This window comes from Aspergillus multicolor, assembly GCF_047715735.1.
Source record: "Aspergillus multicolor strain CBS 133.54 unplaced genomic scaffold BDW74scaffold_1, whole genome shotgun sequence".
Taxonomy (NCBI): domain Eukaryota; kingdom Fungi; phylum Ascomycota; class Eurotiomycetes; order Eurotiales; family Aspergillaceae; genus Aspergillus; species Aspergillus multicolor.
Genome location: NW_027395952.1, coordinates 2,343,233 through 2,359,162, shown reverse-complemented (window position 1 = coordinate 2,359,162; position 15,930 = coordinate 2,343,233). Strand labels below are relative to the sequence as shown.

The 15,930-nt window shown below is 52.0% G+C and overlaps 9 protein-coding genes across 9 annotated transcripts; 4 read left to right on the top strand and 5 right to left on the bottom strand.

The window, feature by feature from the left end:
• Positions 1-5: 5 nt before the first annotated feature.
• On the bottom strand, positions 6-1,566 carry BDW74DRAFT_164885 (flavin monoamine oxidase family protein; the record flags this gene model as incomplete). Its single annotated transcript, XM_073726335.1, has 3 exons — positions 6-784; positions 838-1,150; positions 1,219-1,566. The coding sequence occupies 3 exons, from the start codon at positions 1,564-1,566 to the stop codon at positions 6-8; spliced, it is 1,440 nt and encodes a 479-aa protein (XP_073590096.1).
• A 929-nt stretch (positions 1,567-2,495) lies between these two features.
• Positions 2,496-3,034, top strand: BDW74DRAFT_172834 (uncharacterized protein; the record flags this gene model as incomplete). Its single annotated transcript, XM_073727665.1, has 2 exons — positions 2,496-2,876; positions 2,951-3,034. The coding sequence occupies 2 exons, from the start codon at positions 2,496-2,498 to the stop codon at positions 3,032-3,034; spliced, it is 465 nt and encodes a 154-aa protein (XP_073590095.1).
• A 123-nt stretch (positions 3,035-3,157) lies between these two features.
• On the bottom strand, positions 3,158-3,957 carry BDW74DRAFT_172833 (uncharacterized protein; the record flags this gene model as incomplete). Its single annotated transcript, XM_073727664.1, has 2 exons — positions 3,158-3,332; positions 3,404-3,957. The coding sequence occupies 2 exons, from the start codon at positions 3,955-3,957 to the stop codon at positions 3,158-3,160; spliced, it is 729 nt and encodes a 242-aa protein (XP_073590094.1).
• A 626-nt stretch (positions 3,958-4,583) lies between these two features.
• On the top strand, positions 4,584-5,575 carry BDW74DRAFT_172832 (oxidase ustYa family protein; the record flags this gene model as incomplete). The annotated part of the gene is made up of 5 exons (XM_073727663.1): positions 4,584-4,821; positions 4,887-5,051; positions 5,109-5,187; positions 5,236-5,327; positions 5,385-5,575. 5 exons carry the CDS (start codon positions 4,584-4,586, stop codon positions 5,573-5,575), a joined length of 765 nt encoding a protein of 254 aa, XP_073590093.1.
• A 371-nt stretch (positions 5,576-5,946) lies between these two features.
• On the top strand, positions 5,947-6,751 carry BDW74DRAFT_142824 (GNAT family N-acetyltransferase). The gene has a single exon (XM_073722782.1). The coding sequence runs from the start codon at positions 6,081-6,083 to the stop codon at positions 6,561-6,563; it is 483 nt and encodes a 160-aa protein (XP_073590092.1). The 5' UTR covers positions 5,947-6,080; the 3' UTR covers positions 6,564-6,751.
• Positions 6,752-8,199: 1,448 nt separating this feature from the next.
• BDW74DRAFT_172830 (Kievitone hydratase) lies at positions 8,200-9,296 on the bottom strand (the record flags this gene model as incomplete). Its single annotated transcript, XM_073727662.1, has 2 exons — positions 8,200-9,120; positions 9,180-9,296. 2 exons carry the CDS (start codon positions 9,294-9,296, stop codon positions 8,200-8,202), a joined length of 1,038 nt encoding a protein of 345 aa, XP_073590091.1.
• A 540-nt stretch (positions 9,297-9,836) lies between these two features.
• Positions 9,837-11,685, bottom strand: BDW74DRAFT_184739 (cytochrome P450). Its single transcript, XM_073730883.1, has 2 exons — positions 11,382-11,685; positions 9,837-11,328 (listed from the first exon to the last, which is right to left on the bottom strand). The coding sequence occupies exons 1-2, from the start codon at positions 11,558-11,560 to the stop codon at positions 9,924-9,926; spliced, it is 1,584 nt and encodes a 527-aa protein (XP_073590090.1). The 5' UTR covers positions 11,561-11,685; the 3' UTR covers positions 9,837-9,923.
• Positions 11,686-11,986: 301 nt separating this feature from the next.
• Positions 11,987-12,817, bottom strand: BDW74DRAFT_184736 (uncharacterized protein; the record flags this gene model as incomplete). Its single annotated transcript, XM_073730882.1, has 1 exon — positions 11,987-12,817. One exon carries the CDS (start codon positions 12,815-12,817, stop codon positions 11,987-11,989), a length of 831 nt encoding a protein of 276 aa, XP_073590089.1.
• Positions 12,818-13,135: 318 nt separating this feature from the next.
• On the top strand, positions 13,136-15,043 carry BDW74DRAFT_172828 (uncharacterized protein; the record flags this gene model as incomplete). The annotated part of the gene is made up of 6 exons (XM_073727661.1): positions 13,136-13,227; positions 13,304-14,041; positions 14,095-14,191; positions 14,256-14,524; positions 14,592-14,938; positions 14,994-15,043. 6 exons carry the CDS (start codon positions 13,136-13,138, stop codon positions 15,041-15,043), a joined length of 1,593 nt encoding a protein of 530 aa, XP_073590088.1.
• Positions 15,044-15,930: the final 887 nt, after the last annotated feature.

Genomic DNA, 15,930 nt, shown 5'->3' with positions numbered 1-15,930 from the left:
CAGCCCTATGAAGCATAATCGGACACTTTCAGTGCTTCGAGAACTTCCTTCGCTCCCCTCTGCCCAGACAAAATGGCGCCCTCCATATATCCCCTCCAAATTGTGGCCGTCCCTGTTCCTACAAAATGAATGTCCCCGAATGCTTTGTCCAACTCATTACCAGCAGCAATCATAGCATCCCCAGCCGGAAAGACAGGACAGGGGGCACCTTCAAAGAATGGCTCTTTCAGCCAATTCATCTCAAATGCCCTTTCCGGTTTTGGGACCTCACCAACAACAGCGCCAAAACATGCCTCAAACTGGTCCCAAGCCTTCTGGTCTCTTTCTTCCTTGCTAAGCTTCGCCCACTCCCGACCTCGTGCACCGATAATAAAGCAACTGATTGACCACTGCCCGTCAGCGGGGATGCTCGTGTCCCGCGAAAAGCTGATCGGGCCGGCTTGAGTTCCGATTACGCCCGAGAGACCCGCATCAAGCCACCAGGGGTGCAAGAAGACATATACGATCTTGGTGTAATAGCCCATTACGGTCGATTTCTGCAAAGTCTGACGCGGTGCTGGGAGCGCCGGAATGAAGGTGATGGTTTTGTGCAGGGTTGTCGGAATGCTCAGAATGACGCGGCGAGCTTTGAAGATCTGGCCATGAGCTGTGTGGACTTCTACCATTTCTTCATCTTCAACGGTACCTGCAGCTGGATTCTGCTTGATCGCTGTGGCCGGTGTTTCGAGAAAAATGCTTCCGGCATGTAGGGTGGCTGCGAGCGCTTTAGGAATCGCTTGCATACCTTGATTTTCCATCAGCTTCTAGCCCTTCTCTAAGTAAGCAGTCATACTGTACCCTGCCTTGCACGAAGATACTGCCCGCCATGCTTGTGATCCGACATCAAGACGTCAATCCCATGGCCAGATTTGATATAGTGCAGCATGGAGAGCGCGCTAACTTCCTTGCCCTCTACGCCCACAAGGCTTGAGGATACTTGATTGGCAAAACCAACGGCAGTTTCCAATTGTGATACTTCGAGACAAAAGTCAAGGAAAGCCTGCGTGCTCAAAAGTTTAGCGCCGGGTGATGCTGCAGGGTCATCCAGGTTGACTTCGGCAGACACTGCTCTGACAGCGTCCAGAAGCTTCGCGACAATCTCAGGGTCGCCCTGTATAACCGACAGAACGCGTCTATGAGCAAATGGCATAAAAGCATAAGGGTTGGGTATGTACGCACCGGAATGAATCCATACGGCACTCTCTCCCCTGCCGCTGTCTCATCAAAGCCCTGAGCGATGCTATCCCCAACGGTCCGTTGAGTCTCTCCCTCAAGGCCAAAACGCTGAAACAATTTGAACATTTCGACTTGGTTTGTGTCGTTGATCCAGGTTGCCCCAAGATCATTGAACCCCATCTCGGTCGATTGTATGGTAAGAACCATGCCTCCGACCCGGTTTGTTGCTTCGAGGACGGCAATTTTGAGGCCGGCATCGTGGAGAATGGATGCAGCTTGCAAGCCACTTAGACCAGCCCCGACTATCACGACGTCGAAGGCATTGGTAGTGGTGACAGTATTAGAGGCCATTGATTTTACTCGTTGGAGGTATTTGGCCGGTCGTGAACTTGTAATTTTGGAGCTCAGGGTGGAGTTTTTGACTGAGTAGAATGCATCTTTCAGCGGTGATTCTGATCCCTTTATACCTTTACATCGGTATGGGAATGTAGGCGTCATCGCCAAGGTGTCATCGCCAAGGGCTGGGTGGACTGCCGAGCATGCATCGCGGTTAGCAGCCGCGCTGAAATGACTTCGCCCCGTGCAGATCAGCATTGAATCCGTCTCAAGCAGTTCTTCGTGCATCGAATCGACCATGGTGGTGATGAGCGCCTTTGGTCCGGAATTGATGCTTTGGCTAAATCTAGTTCTACTGCCATGCTGTTCTGATCTTGGACATACGAACTGAGCAAATCAGCCATACACACGCACCCGATATTAACGCTCCATAATATTCAGGGACCCTCGTCTCGAACAACCTGGTCAGCTGCAATTCCAAGCTGAGTCTGTTCAGACGTGGGCCAGGGCCACTGACTAAGTTAATCGGATATTATGATGGCGCGAGCCGTTTACAGGCTGTCCTCAAGGCGCGCGAAGCATGCGACTAGACGAGTAAGTCCTCGTTCTTGCTGCCTACGCAGAAAACAAGCTGAGCATGAACAGCTGTCCAGACGCTTACTTTGATTGCACGTGCGATGTTCATCGCCTGGCGACTGATGACGAATCCCTGGTTCATAATGTAGAGCACCGTCCAGCGGATCTTAGACATTAATGACCCGCATCGTCAAGTCTCCCGGCTTGTTCGCTGGCACGTGGATAAGAAAGTCGAGTATCAATATGTTGGGGTCGTGGTGAGTCGAGTCTCTTTAATACCCCTATGTAAGCGAGAAGAGCATATCATTTTCACCCGCGTCTAGGGCTCCCTCGTCGCATCGTCCGTCTCCAGCTCGCTACAATGGGCCATGTCTAAGCCCAAAGAGACCTTCTGGCTCATCCTCGCATTCTGGTACGGAGCCCTAGCTTTTACGCTCTTTTGCGTTATCGGTGCATTTTATACGAGTATCTTGCTTTCAGATTTTGATCTGAGGGATGACGAAAATGGCGATGCCGAAAGACTTCTGCTGGCTCTTCGTGGCGAGGTTAAACGCGAGCATGATGACAGCAGGCGCAATCATGGGAGCAGAGGGCGCGCGAATGGGCTTCCCCGACGGCGAATGCTCTTCCTGCTCCAAGCACCAATCATGTTGCTGAGCTATTCGATCTTGTCCTACCTTGTCGGACTATTGCTGTGGATTGTGGCGCCGCTTTGGCGGGTTGGTGTGTTTGATCACGGTCAGCTTTGGGTGAGTAAATCTGTCGCTTTGATCTACCGAGGAAATTGTTCAGAGGAGTAGCTAATACGAGTGGATATGTATAGATATTGATCATTTTCCTAGGGTACCTCCTGTTTTGGGCGGTTACATACTGGGTGGTTTGCTTGGAGATGTATCCGACAGTCTAGATTGAATCGAGCCATAAGGCACGGGTCTCTGAAACACATGGCTCACAGCTGCGCCCGACGATTTTGCAATCAGGCCAAAAATCCTTCTTCTACTCATCTGCCACATCTAACCTCGTTAACCCTTTATAGCTGCTGGTTGAACGGGATGATTCCTTGAATCCGGGCAGAACCAACCACGCACGACGCATACCCAATCACCGAGGTCAAGTACGAGTTGCAGCTGGTGTCCGAGTACACGTTCATCTTGGGCGCCCAGCCGTCCCTTGCATATCCATTGTACCCGTACATTGCAGCGGAGCTGTAGACTTGTCAGCACACGTAGGCATTGCAAAGACCAAAAAGAAAATGAATAGCATGACCGTGACTTACTTCGCATACTCGGTAACCTTGTTACACCCAATATTGTACCCAGTCTGCGCAGGACAGGTTTCCCGCTTCGTCAACGTCCCAATCGCAGCTGCAGATGCAGACGCGTCTCCATCATGCCTCGCATAGTACTGGTAGCCATACCCATAGCCGTAGTACGGGTAGTAGGAGCCGTATCCGTAGTAGTAACCGCCATACCAATACTGACGGGCTTCCAGGGCGCTGGTGCTGTTTGTATCATCGGCGCTTTCGATCGCTGCGGTCTCTGAAGGCTCGTCTAAAAGTGTCTTCCACCGCGAACTGTGGATCCAGACGGGGCCTACGCCTGGTCGGACGGCGATGGCCCAGTCTTCGTTGCCGAAGAAGTTGTGCGATTCCAAAGAGTGGTCGACGCTTGTGTCAGTGTCGCGGGTGGAGAGACTTGTCGGGACCAGGGAGAGGTCGATGCTGAAGTGTGGTGTGTTGTCGGGGGATGGGGTGGAAGGGGCGGCGGAGACGGTGGATGCCAAGCCGAGGCTCAAAACCACGAGGTCTAGGAAAGAACGAGACACTTTCATGTTTGGAGAGAACGGGTGGATGACAGGGGGAAGAAATAAATGGATGAGTAAAGCAGAGACCTAGGGACTTTTAGAAGGTATATATACGCTGCTCTCGGTAATTGTTTCCCATCTGCAATCTCATCTACAATGTGCAGTTTGCCCTGGTGGGCCCATTGAACCACCAAAACCAACGAGATGCACATCTATAGATCAAAGTGGATGATGTTCAGTATGTAAAGTTTATGTGTAGAGTTTGTCACCTTTACATAAGGACTCAACATGCAGAATCTTCATACTTTTACCATCAGCTGTCCCAGCGGTGTGATTGCTGCTGCATTGTAACTCTTACTCAAGAATTGCTAATAGGCGCTAGGCGCTGTTCAGCCCGCCCACCTCCACTTAGCGGACACTTTGGGGGCTAGTTGGGCTGTGGACAGGGCCCGACGCGGCGCTAGCAAATCTGGGCTCCGCGCACCGCTCGGTTAAGGTGTACCAGCCCAGGCTTTAGGTACCTACCTTGCATTGTGTTTCTGCTGATGTTTTCGAACTCTTTTTTCTAACTTTCCGACCGCGCTTTTATCGCAGCTCCCCAGAAGATCGCTTCTCATCTATCATTTGCTGTCTGTCTACGAACACATCCCAAGATGCCAAATTCAAGCGCAACATACGAGAAACTCAACTTAACTGAGAACGCGGACATTGAAGATCATCAAGGTCAAGTCAGGTCACGGCCATCTTCAAACAGGCATTTATCAATAGCAACGTGCTTCTTTGCATTCACCACTGCCCTTTTCGGTGCTCAGTCTCTCTACCTGTGGTCGCGCCCACCACCAGCGCCCTCTTGCACGCAGCAAAATGATGCAGGATACTCAACAGAATGGGGTAGGTTTTTTTTGTCGCCCGGCGCATTGTTAATAGATCTAAATTGTTAACATTGCATCTCTCAGGACCCGCGCTTGAGTCAATCAAGCTGGCGCAAACCACCTTCACCAGTCCACTGCGCTACAACACCTCCTCGAAGCAGCTGTATCGGGAATTTGATCCCGCCCAAGCCCAATACATCGGCGAGCCGTCGCTGGAACTTGACGCCGCATGGAATAGGCTCTTGGAAGGTACGTCAATTGCGACTGGCAGTGGACAGGTAATGTTCGTTTCTGATCAAGCAATAGGACAGTTCCTGGTTCTCAGCGACAACGAAGCAGCGGATCTTGATGACCCGGTATTAGTCAATGGTCACTGGACTGGAGAGTAAGCACCTACCATCCCTGCCGTGGAAAGCCAACTGAAAACGGTCAGGGTCGAGGTCATGCACTCCCTCCACTGCCTAAATACTCTACGGAAGGCGCTATCGCCTGAGTACTACGGGCCCGCCCATTCAGCGCATCTCGGTACGTTATCAAGGTCCATCTATGTGGCATAACTATGTTAATGCCGATTTTCCGCAGAGCATTGCTTCGAACAAGTCCGACAGAGTCTGCAGTGCGCGGGCGACCTGACACCCGTGGTCTTGAGACCTCTCGGCGAGAGCGGGAGGGAAGTAGTCGTGGGGACGCCAATGGCGCATACGTGTCGGAGTTGGGATTTGTTGAGGAAGTGGTATACACAGCGGGGCAAGGAGCATGGGACGGTGGGTTAAGAAAGGAGGCAGAGCTTGCTCAAAGGGGTGTCAACTACAACCTCTTTCGTTACGTTCGATACTGCATCTCGATCGCTGGGATACTGTCTGCATTATCTGGTTACCAACGCATTGATCGAAATCCCTCGGACACCATGATACTACTGGTCATGGCCGGTGCCTTCAGTTCGGGTATCTCTGCGAAACCCAACTCCCATCAATGCTTGCTACTGGTGATGGTTTGTGGCGGCGGTTCACAATCCGAATTGTTGTTCGTCTAGGCCAGTTAGGCTAGAGAGCACTTAATCAAGAGCAATGGCTTCTAGGCACCAACCAGGGTCCTCTAGGCAGACGCGCCTTTTACCGACATTCCCTTTTACCCGCTTAGAAATCCACCAATCTCACTCGCCTACTTATAGTTACTGAGAATCCCACATCCATCGCGAAATAATTCGATTCAACTCGCAAAACAAGATCTCGAATAATCTCAACTACCTCAAAACTCCACTCCCAGAACCAACAGCCAATGACCACCATGCTACCCCAACAGACCCTCCCATCACACTACACCCTCGTCTCCGGGTACCCCAGTCTCACCTCCTACCTGCACCTCCGAAAGGCCTCAGGCCTCACGCCCGTCACACCAGCGCAAGGGGCCGCTGTTCCCTTGGGGAGCTGGTATGGCTGCTACATCACATACATCGATCCCAACACATCCGAATCTACAGCGGTCGCAATGGGCCGCATAATCAGTGACGGCGGGTGGTACTTCCACATCGCGGATATGGCTGTTTTGCCAGATCATCAGAGGAAAGGGCTCGGTGATGCGATTCTAAAACAGCTGTTACGGTACATAGGCGAGAATGCGCCGGAGGGAAACCCGTATGTTAATCTTATGGCGGATGAACCTGGGCGGAGGTTATATGCGCAGAATGGATTTGTGGATGCGATGCCGGGGAGTTTGGGGATGGTGTATAAGGGAGATTTGGCAGGGGAGAAGGGGAAATAGGAAGAGATGGGTGAAATGCCTGAGCTTCGAATGGAATGGTCCCAAATTCTTTGGTCTATTGTGACCGATCTCTTAGGTTGTGGAAATTTTTTGTTTTTTGTTTTGTTTTTTTTGGCTTTATAGCATAAAAATCCTACCAAGTTAGCATAACTGGAAATTCGAAGTTCAGTCTGGTACTCAGCGAAAAACTGCATAGTCTGGTCTTAGGATAAGTCAAGCTAGACAGCACCGGAGCACTTGTACAGCGCAGCCACGTGATGTGCCCTGATGTTAGGTAGCTCAATCCTGGGGCTGATACAGAAGTCTTCAACACGGGTAACACCGCTACATCTGCTACGAGCTCACTCATCCATCATTCCCACCACACTACCAGCTACCCCAACCGTCCTCGAACTTCGTCACTCCCTTTATGAAACTGGTTTACTTTGATTGTTGTGGGAAAGAGCAAGAGAAATGAGAAAGCCGCCGGCATGATGGAGAGAAGCAGGAAAGAGACCAACTCTGCTCGCTGCAACCCGCACGCAGAAACACTCGACATCTTTCAGGAGAAGGCCGCGGCGGAGAAATTGCGTCAAGCTTTTGACCGACAATCACTTTGGACCGCCGAGGAGAGAAATCGGCTTTGGAACTTGCGCCAGAAGTACTTGCATCTCCACTGGACCGAGTTCTGCAATGTATGCCCAATTTTAATGATTGGTTTCCGGTCTCGTACTTTGATGCTGACACTTACACATGGAATAGTTGAACTACTTTCCAAACAAACATATGGTCGATCTTGTACTTGAATACAGGAGGTTGAGGAGGTTGAGGAGCGAGAGGACGCCGGGGACGCCGGCCCAGACTGGCAGAAAACGACCCGTTGAAGACGCCCAGCTCTACAATAATCCAAAGCGGCAGGTGCTGACGGGCTCGGGGATCATAAAACAAACGGGGAGAGTAATGGGATTGGAAATTATATTCAAACACAACCGGTGGGCATCTCTATTCTCAGGGCGTGGGATGGCGTCCTGGCAGCTTGCAGCAGCAGACCCACGCACCGCGATACCCAGGTGATGTTTCGATGACACCAGCGCTGGCTCAGCGACCGACAAGGTCGCGGTTACTAGGCAGTGCTGACCCTACCACTCCAACCCATGTCAGGCAAGCCCCTACAAGTCAGTGATATGGTCAGGACGGTCGCTATGGCGAAGATTCATGCGGGTACAGAGGTACAGCTGCAGGCGCCGTCTCGCGGTAACACTGCATCGTCTGAAGAAGGGCGGAGCGTTGGTTCAGCATCGATGGAGTTGGAGGAATTGGACGTATGTAATGAGTGAGAGGAACATACCTATGTACCACGCTGACCGGTATACATTGGACGATGATACAAAAAACTTTGGGAACTTTTCTTGAGCCCCTTGTCAATAAATTGGCAGAGTACAGTTGATAGAACTAACTAATGCCATCTTACCATGAACAGCTTGCGAGTAATGTCGAGTTATGAGTACTGTTTATACGATGTAGGTATGGTAGAGTATGGCCTCCGTTCATTGTGGTGGTCCAACAGAAGTGCTATACACAAGGAATGATTGCTGCGCATTGACGCACCCTAGTACAGTAGTAAAAGAAAACATGTTAAAACAGCGCACTCGTCCATCTACGACACGTAGACCATCTCAACAAGCCCATACCCAGTTACATGATGGCCATCAAGCACACCCTTAAACGTCGTAAACCCCTCATACGCCGTCTCCAGCCCATTCTCCCCAATAATTTCCTGATCAGCTCGCACACTCTTCACATGGAAACTCGCCAGGTCAACAATTTTTACCGTCCAGTCCAGAGGATAAACCCTACAACTAGAAGCAGAGACATAGCGGCGCCCGTAATCAGGCTTCCAGACAACAGGGAAAACAAGCTGTGTCCCATTACCATCCCGCACGGTCGCGAAGCGAGAGACCTGCTCGGTCGCCGGATTGTCAACGGCCCAGACGCTGAACTTGTAGTCTGACCCGGGGACATGAAGTTGGAACCACGTCCAGTTCCCCGTGATGGAGCCGCCGGCGTCTTCCCATTGCCGGTCGTACCAGGTTGAGGACTTCGCGGGGTCAACGGTAATGGTCTTGTTGTTTACCGTGATGGTGCCCTTAGTCCTGGAAGACGGCATACCCCATTCATGACTAATGACGGGGCCGAAGAGGAACGCGCCTGTGCCGCCGTTGGCGAGAATTAGGGAGGATGAGTTCCAGGAGAGATCAAATTTGACGTCCTTGGTGTTTGTCACTGCGCGGAGGCGGGAGATGTTATCGTCTGAGAGACTCTCGAAGCGGTTCTTGCCGATGATGATGTTGAGGGTCGGACCGCTTGCGGTTTTGGTGCCGCGGGTGACGAAGTGCTGGTAGTCGTTTGTTTGCAGGTCCAGCGTTGAGCCGCGGTAGTAGGTCATATTGTTGACGTTGAGGACGTGCGCGAGGGCCAGGTACTGCTTGCCGTTTGTGCCGGTGATGAAGGAGCTGCTCCACCATGAGCCGTGGCCAAGTTGGGTTTCGTTGAAGGTGTAGAGGGCTGGGATTTTGTCCTGGTGGGAATATGGTTACAGAGGAAATAATCAGGGCGTAATTGGTACTTTGAACTTACATTCCACAAGACGGGAGAGGACTCCGGTCTAAAATGGTATTTTGAATGAGAGTGATTGAGGCAACAGATAGTGGTGATCACGGAAAGAACAGCGAGGATTGTGGTAGCAAGCTTCATATTGAAGGCTTTTGCTGAAGAGGGATGTAAAGAGAAATGGAGCGATGAATTCTGAAAAGAATAGAGAAGAGGACTGCTGGGAGAATATCAGAAAGTATATGGATAGAGAGAGATCTGGTATTAATAAAGATAGGCCATCTTATAGACGCCTCTCAGGAGTTCGGGACGAATACTTAGTGATGCCCATGGTACGCATAATCAAGTGAATGCCGGAGTAACGCCTTACGGCAACTGCCCCCTGGTGAATTGTCCTGCCCATGGGCGACGGCAACGTGATTTAAATGTCCCGGGCAAAAGAACGGCTTACTCGCAAGGCAAGTCCAGTCAAGGACCGCCACTTCCTCATTCTTCTGGTTCATACCCGCTTTGTCAGCGGAAACTATGGCAATCCCCTAGAGTTAGGGCACCGAAAGCTTGGAACGTTCCTCAGAGTGGAGCTGGAATTCTTGATGGAAATGCAGGAAGTTTCACTAGCCCTCCGAGTACCGAGGACCGCGGGACCTTTTGAATATGGGAACCTAGCCCTTTCGGAATGACACCCCTGGCTTTGAGTATATATCATTCTCAATTCTAGAGAGGAAAACTCAAGAATATCCCATTCGTGTTGCACAATTCCAGTCATGGGCATCATCCAATCATTAAATTAAACATGCCACTTCCCTCCCTCGCCCCAACATCCCACTGCTCCTCCTTCTCCTGCTCCGAATCCCTCCTGGAGACCTTGACCCGGAGCTCTCCTTTGATCGGCCACATACTCGAGGAAATAGCCATTGAATTCCTCTCCGGGGCCTTCCACTCTCCATTCACGGGATTCAAGTCAACCCTGAGTATTACCATCGCAGCAATAGCTAGAATCTCCGAAGATGCAAAGTGCCGGCCGGGACAGATAGTGGGCGACACACCGAAGGTCATGAACCCGCCCGTCCTGCGAGGATTTCTCTCGCCGCCGTTCATGGACCCAGGGGCAGGTTTTATGTACCGTCTTGGGTTGAACTCGATTTCTGACTCAGGACCCCAGACGGTCTCATCTGCACCTAAGGTCGAGGCGGGTATACTCACGACGCCACCCTTTTTGAGCAAATATCTATCGGCGAGGATGGTATCTTCGGTGACGACGCGGGTGACGGCCGTTGTGGACCGGGAGCGAAGGATCTCCTGATACGTTGACACGAAGAGTGGGCATGCGTCGCGGAGCGCACATATGTCGATGATATGCTTCCTTATTCCATCAATTGTGGTCTCAACGCGGACTGCATTAGCCCGAACTTCCGCCCTAGTCTCTTCCAACAACTCGGGCCTCGAATACAGATCGAAAAGCACCCAGAACGCCGCAGGAACCGTGTTAGACAGCAGCCCCAGCCCCATAGAAACCTCCGCGCGCGCAATATCAGGTACCGAGAGCCCGCCTTCATGCATAACGTGATATCGAGTCCGCGTCAGTTCCGACCCCTGCTCATATCCTCCGTTGGTAAAGTACATGATAAACGCAGCGAGGACCTTTTCACGCGCAGTATATGCGGTCCGCGCAACAATAGAAGGCAAAAATCCAGCCAGAAGCGGAGCAACATTACGCTCCAAGACCCAAAACGTCTCCGCAATCGCCGGATCGCTATACGGATTCGCCGGCCCATAGTTGGCAACTGTGCTTGCGCTCGTAATGGCGCGCGTAGCCCAAGCGTAAAGGTCAACTGTCTTTCCGTTGTGCGTCGTCGCTAGCTCATCGACCAGTGGGGCTAGCGATTTCGCCATTTTCTCGTTCATGGCGTCGAGTGGCCGCCCGATTAATGTTTTCTCCATAGCGTGCACGGTCGTCGAGCTTAGACCTGCCCCGCCGGATTCCTTGTCGCGGAGGAGTTTCATGCCCTCTTCGTGGATACCGGCGAGGCGCTCAGCAGTGAATGGGACAAAGGGGGCGAATGAGAGGGTTTTCTTATTGCGCTGGACGGCTTGCATGAGCGAGGGAGAAGTAATTATGTATTGTCTATTGCCGAGAAGGTTTATGGTGAAGATTTGGTCGGTTGGGTTTTGCTTCCTATTGCTCTTTGTTGGTAAATGGGATACTCTAACTCTAGATAATATACGTACGCAAGAAGGCTGAAATATCCCATGCCATGTTGTAGCAGGCCGAGGATATGTCCGATGAGGGGGATTCTGGCGTGGATCTTGGGGGGCTCGCGCGGGTCAAGACGGAGGCTTTGTCGGCTAAGGATATAGAGTAGGACTGTGACTGCCCCGATCAACAGCAGGTGCTGTGAATCTATCATCAAGGAACTATTCAAAGAGCTTGCTTAAATTATTGTAGACAGTGATGCTTGGTAATTCCCAGTCAGTGGTACCATACCTGAATCCCAAGCGTAAAAGTAAGAAAGGAACTTCATCTTAAGTCTGGAGGCGGCGAGATGCTTTTAAGCCGGATCCATCTCATGCACTAGCCCTAACTCCATGAGGCACGTTCGTGATTCGTCGTCTGACACTCTCCTCACTGGTCAGAATCCTCCAGCTGAACTTCCCCAGTGGGGCTGCGTTGATTTAGCAGCGCGCTTGGACTTAAGTTACCTATGACAGGTCTCTGATTTCTCAGCTCGTCGGATCTATGACTCCATTCATTCCTGCGGCTGATCTAGAACAAGAGCCCTAAAGACCCACCAGACCGATATATAGAAAAAAAAGCCCTAAGCACCGTAGATATCTTACTCCGTCGAAGAAAGACTCATCTCCTTCCACTTCTCATCCGACGCCGTCAGTTCCTCGGCCGCATTCTTGCCGTACATGACTGCATCGGGGCCCACCAAAAGCCGCAAGGGCGGCTCCGCCTCCCTCGTCAACTTGAGTATAATCTCCGCAACTTTTTCAGGAAGCGAGGGCTCAGAACCGTGATAGTCCCGCGCGAACTTTGCAAATGCACCGACGGTCGACTGGTACGGCTCACTGACGGGCGGGATACTCATCGACGAGCCAGACCAGTCTGTCTTGATACCCCCGGGCTCAAGGACGGTAACCTTCACGCCGAAGGGGGCGACTTCCTGCGCCAGACATGTTGAGAAGCCGCCGACGGCAAATTTGGAGCACTGATAGGCGGAGAGCCCGTTCCTTCCGATGCGGCCGCCGATAGAAGAGACCTGGAAGATGTGCCCTGATTTCTGTTGGCGCAGGATGGGTATCACGGCTTTCGAGACGTATACGACGCCCATCAGGTTCGTGTCAACTTGGGCTTGAAAATCCGTGATATCGATGTCTTCGACTGAGGCGATATTGGCGTAGCCTGCGTTGTTGATGACGTAATCGATGCGGCCGAAGCGGTCGTGGCCCGATTGTACGGCTGCGGTGACTTGGTTGTAGTCGGAGACGTCGAGGGCCAGGGGTAGGACTCGGTCGGAGCCATATTGTTCGACGAGGTGGGAAAGTTGATTTGAGTTTCGGGCAGTTGCGATGACGGAGTCGCCGTTGCTGAGGGCCGCCTGGACGACGGCCAGACCGAGGCCGCGAGAGCTGCCCGTGATAAACCACACTTTTCCAGTCATGATGAGAGTCAGGTATTGAAAAGGTATTAAGGAATGGTCGAAAAGTAAGGACTGAGATGATGATGAGAAGGTTCCGCTGGGCAAAGGAGAGGTATTTATGCTCTGCTGGTGAGTGATTTCAAAGGTTGTATAGAGGCGGCATTGCGGCCGCAGACCAGTCCATCCGCTTATCTCCGGGCCTGATGCGGCCGCATTGCCCGCACTCGCGCCAAGCAAAGCCCAGCTGCGGCCGCTCAACGCGCACGGGTTCGACTGCACTACCTGCGCCCACTTTCCTCGGCCGCAAATCTCCGCACCTGTCCAGCAGCTCGATGCACCATGGATGACGGAGCTGACCGCGCCTGCATCCCGTGCAGGAAGAACAAGCGACGCTGCGACAAGCAGCTTCCTACATGCGGCACTTGCAGAAGGTTCGTCACTTCCAGGTGTCTCCGCCCACCTAGAGCCGGTCCATCCGGAATCCTCCACACTAACACCCACTCCTAGAGTCGGCCGAGATTGCGACTACTCCGTCGAAAACGAGCCAAACGATTTGCAGCGTCGAGTGCAGCAGCTTGAACGAACAGTGTCACAGCTGAGCGGCCGAATTCCCGCCTCTTCAGCTTCCGTGGCTGAAACGCCCGCCGATCCGCTATACCCGACCCTGTCCACGCAGGCTTACTTTCTTGACCCGGATGTCTGGTCATCGATCAAGAATTTTCACAGCGCTGCTTCGTCTGGAGTCGCCCCTGATGAGGTCATAGCACGTCTAGGGTCTCAGGGCGACATCGATGCCATCAAAAATGGCTATTTCCAAACCATTCATTCCTGGATGCCCTTTATCAGCAAGATCAAACTGGAGCGAGCTACCCAAGACCTCAACACCCGTTTCGGTGCGGATACTGCGCTCCTCTTGCTCTGCATGAAACTCGTCCAGAAAGTGCCAGCCCGGCAAATGCCCCAGCCGCTAGATCTCTATGCCTCCGCGAAGAAGTTTCATGATGATTTGAATTCGGAGGGAGTTCTAACTCTTCGGGTCCTCCAGGCTGGCACTTTGCTGCTCATCTATGAACTGGGACAAGGCCTCTTCCCAGCAGCATTCATGATGATCAGCCATTGTGCAAGACTGGGCGTCGCGCTTGGGCTCCATAATAAGGACGCGCCCCAGCTGCTTAGTCGACCGCGAGCTTGGGTGGACTGGGAAGAGAGACAGCGCGTCTGGTGGGCTATCGTTATCCTGGATCGGTCCGCCTTTGCTCTCCATCAATTGTCAAGGTAGGCACTGACATACGACCTAGATACATCGCACTCGGTGGGAGCTATCGCCCGTTGTGCTGCGAGGACCCCGGGAGAGACACTCTCCTTCCTGTCGATGAGCACGCCTGGAATAATGGTGTAAGTTTGGGACCGCAATGGTATCACCATCTTCCACAATGACAGCTAACCGACGTCCCGCAAGGAAATGATGCCTCCCGACCGCGTCTCACTCTCCTCCTCAACAACCAACGTCCTCGGCTCATTCGCGCGCCTCTCCCAAGCGTCCAACCTCCTCGGACGAGTAATAAGACACTGCAACGACAGCGCACCTAACATGGATGTGAATTTTGTCCTTGATAACTTTGATGCTCTGCATCAAGCAATCTCCTCTCTCTTAGAGCTTCTTCCTACTCCCACCCCCAATCACAATCAGCCGCTGGATGGAATTGCCGAAAGGGCTATTTGCTACAGGTAAACCCTCATCTTCCGCTATCTATTTCATGACCTTCCCACTCTTACTAACAGAGGCAACCATCAGCGCATTGTTTATTCTTGGCGAGCACCATTCCTGCAACATCTTCGAAGAAGACGGAGAAGTCTTAGATGAGGCCGTTGCCCCGCGCGCCCGCGAGAGCTCAAAGAAAGCCTTTGAGATTATCAAAGACACATGTCGCAATGTTACACTTCTAGCGCAGGAGAGCCGCGAGATCCTTCTGGAAAATGACACACTTGACGTTGTCTCTCCGTTGGTCCTTGGATGTTTATACCACGCTGCGCAGAATATTATCTGGATGGCGCTTGAGACGAATAACCCGGAACTGGAGCAGTGGAAGTGGGTCTGTGAAGACGTTCTGGGGGTGTTGAGCGAGAGATGGGGGGTTGCTGGTATGTTTCTACGTTCTCCTCCGTGTACAGAGCTGACGGGGATTCTTACTTTCAGGTATTTATCTAGAGCTCCTAAAGGTTAGCAAGGCGAGGGATGACGAATGATTAATTCCATTTTAACTGAAGTCGTCAATGCCACCGATATAACCGGTTGTTTCCACTTATCCTCACTACCTACGTACCAGCGGGTATGCAAAGCGGTGGTTGAGGCCCCTTTCGCCTAGACAGCTATGTAAAGCAAAAGGTGGGGATACAAATGCCCGCCAGTTTCAGCTATTAACACATGCGTCCAAGAAACCAATTCTTGCGTTCCAGGTCTCCCCGAGTTCAGCTTGGGCAATCAGCAGTGCCGTCTGCAAGGTCAACTAATTCCTCGTATGTCTTCGTTGCTTTCCCCGCCTTCTCCTTGGCCTGTTTTAACCGCTTGCGGAGGTCAAAAATCCTATATTTGAGATTGAATTGCATATCTCGCAGATTATACTGTAAGACAGGAGGTATATTCTGCTCCTTATGCTGTGTCTCCTGTTTACTGAATCCGTGTACCAAGGAGTCAATATTATCTTCTAGCTGCTGGTTGCTCTTTTCCATCCCCGCTCTGAGGCTCGAGATCTCGCCTCCTCGTTTATAGTCTGAAGCTATCAAATCAACGCGTGAACGGAAACACAACTGATTGTACTCCTGCTGCTGTTCACAGTACTGATTAAAGCTCTGTCTCAAGGTGCTTGTTTCGGCCACTAGCTGTTGAATGGTTCCAACCACTCCTTCCAGGGCATGAATTTTCTCGGACTGGGCGGCGACTTGGTCTTTTAGCTTTTTCTGGTCCACTTCACAGTCCTCCAGTCTCCCTCTAAGGACGGCAGCTTCGACTTCCAGAACTTCCACTTCTTTGCTCCGCGGCTGTTGCCGTTGGTGGGAAGCTCGAGCAATGCGTATCGGTCCAGATTGTCAAGCCCGTTCACGGAGGAGCGAATAGGACTGACTGATTCGTGGAG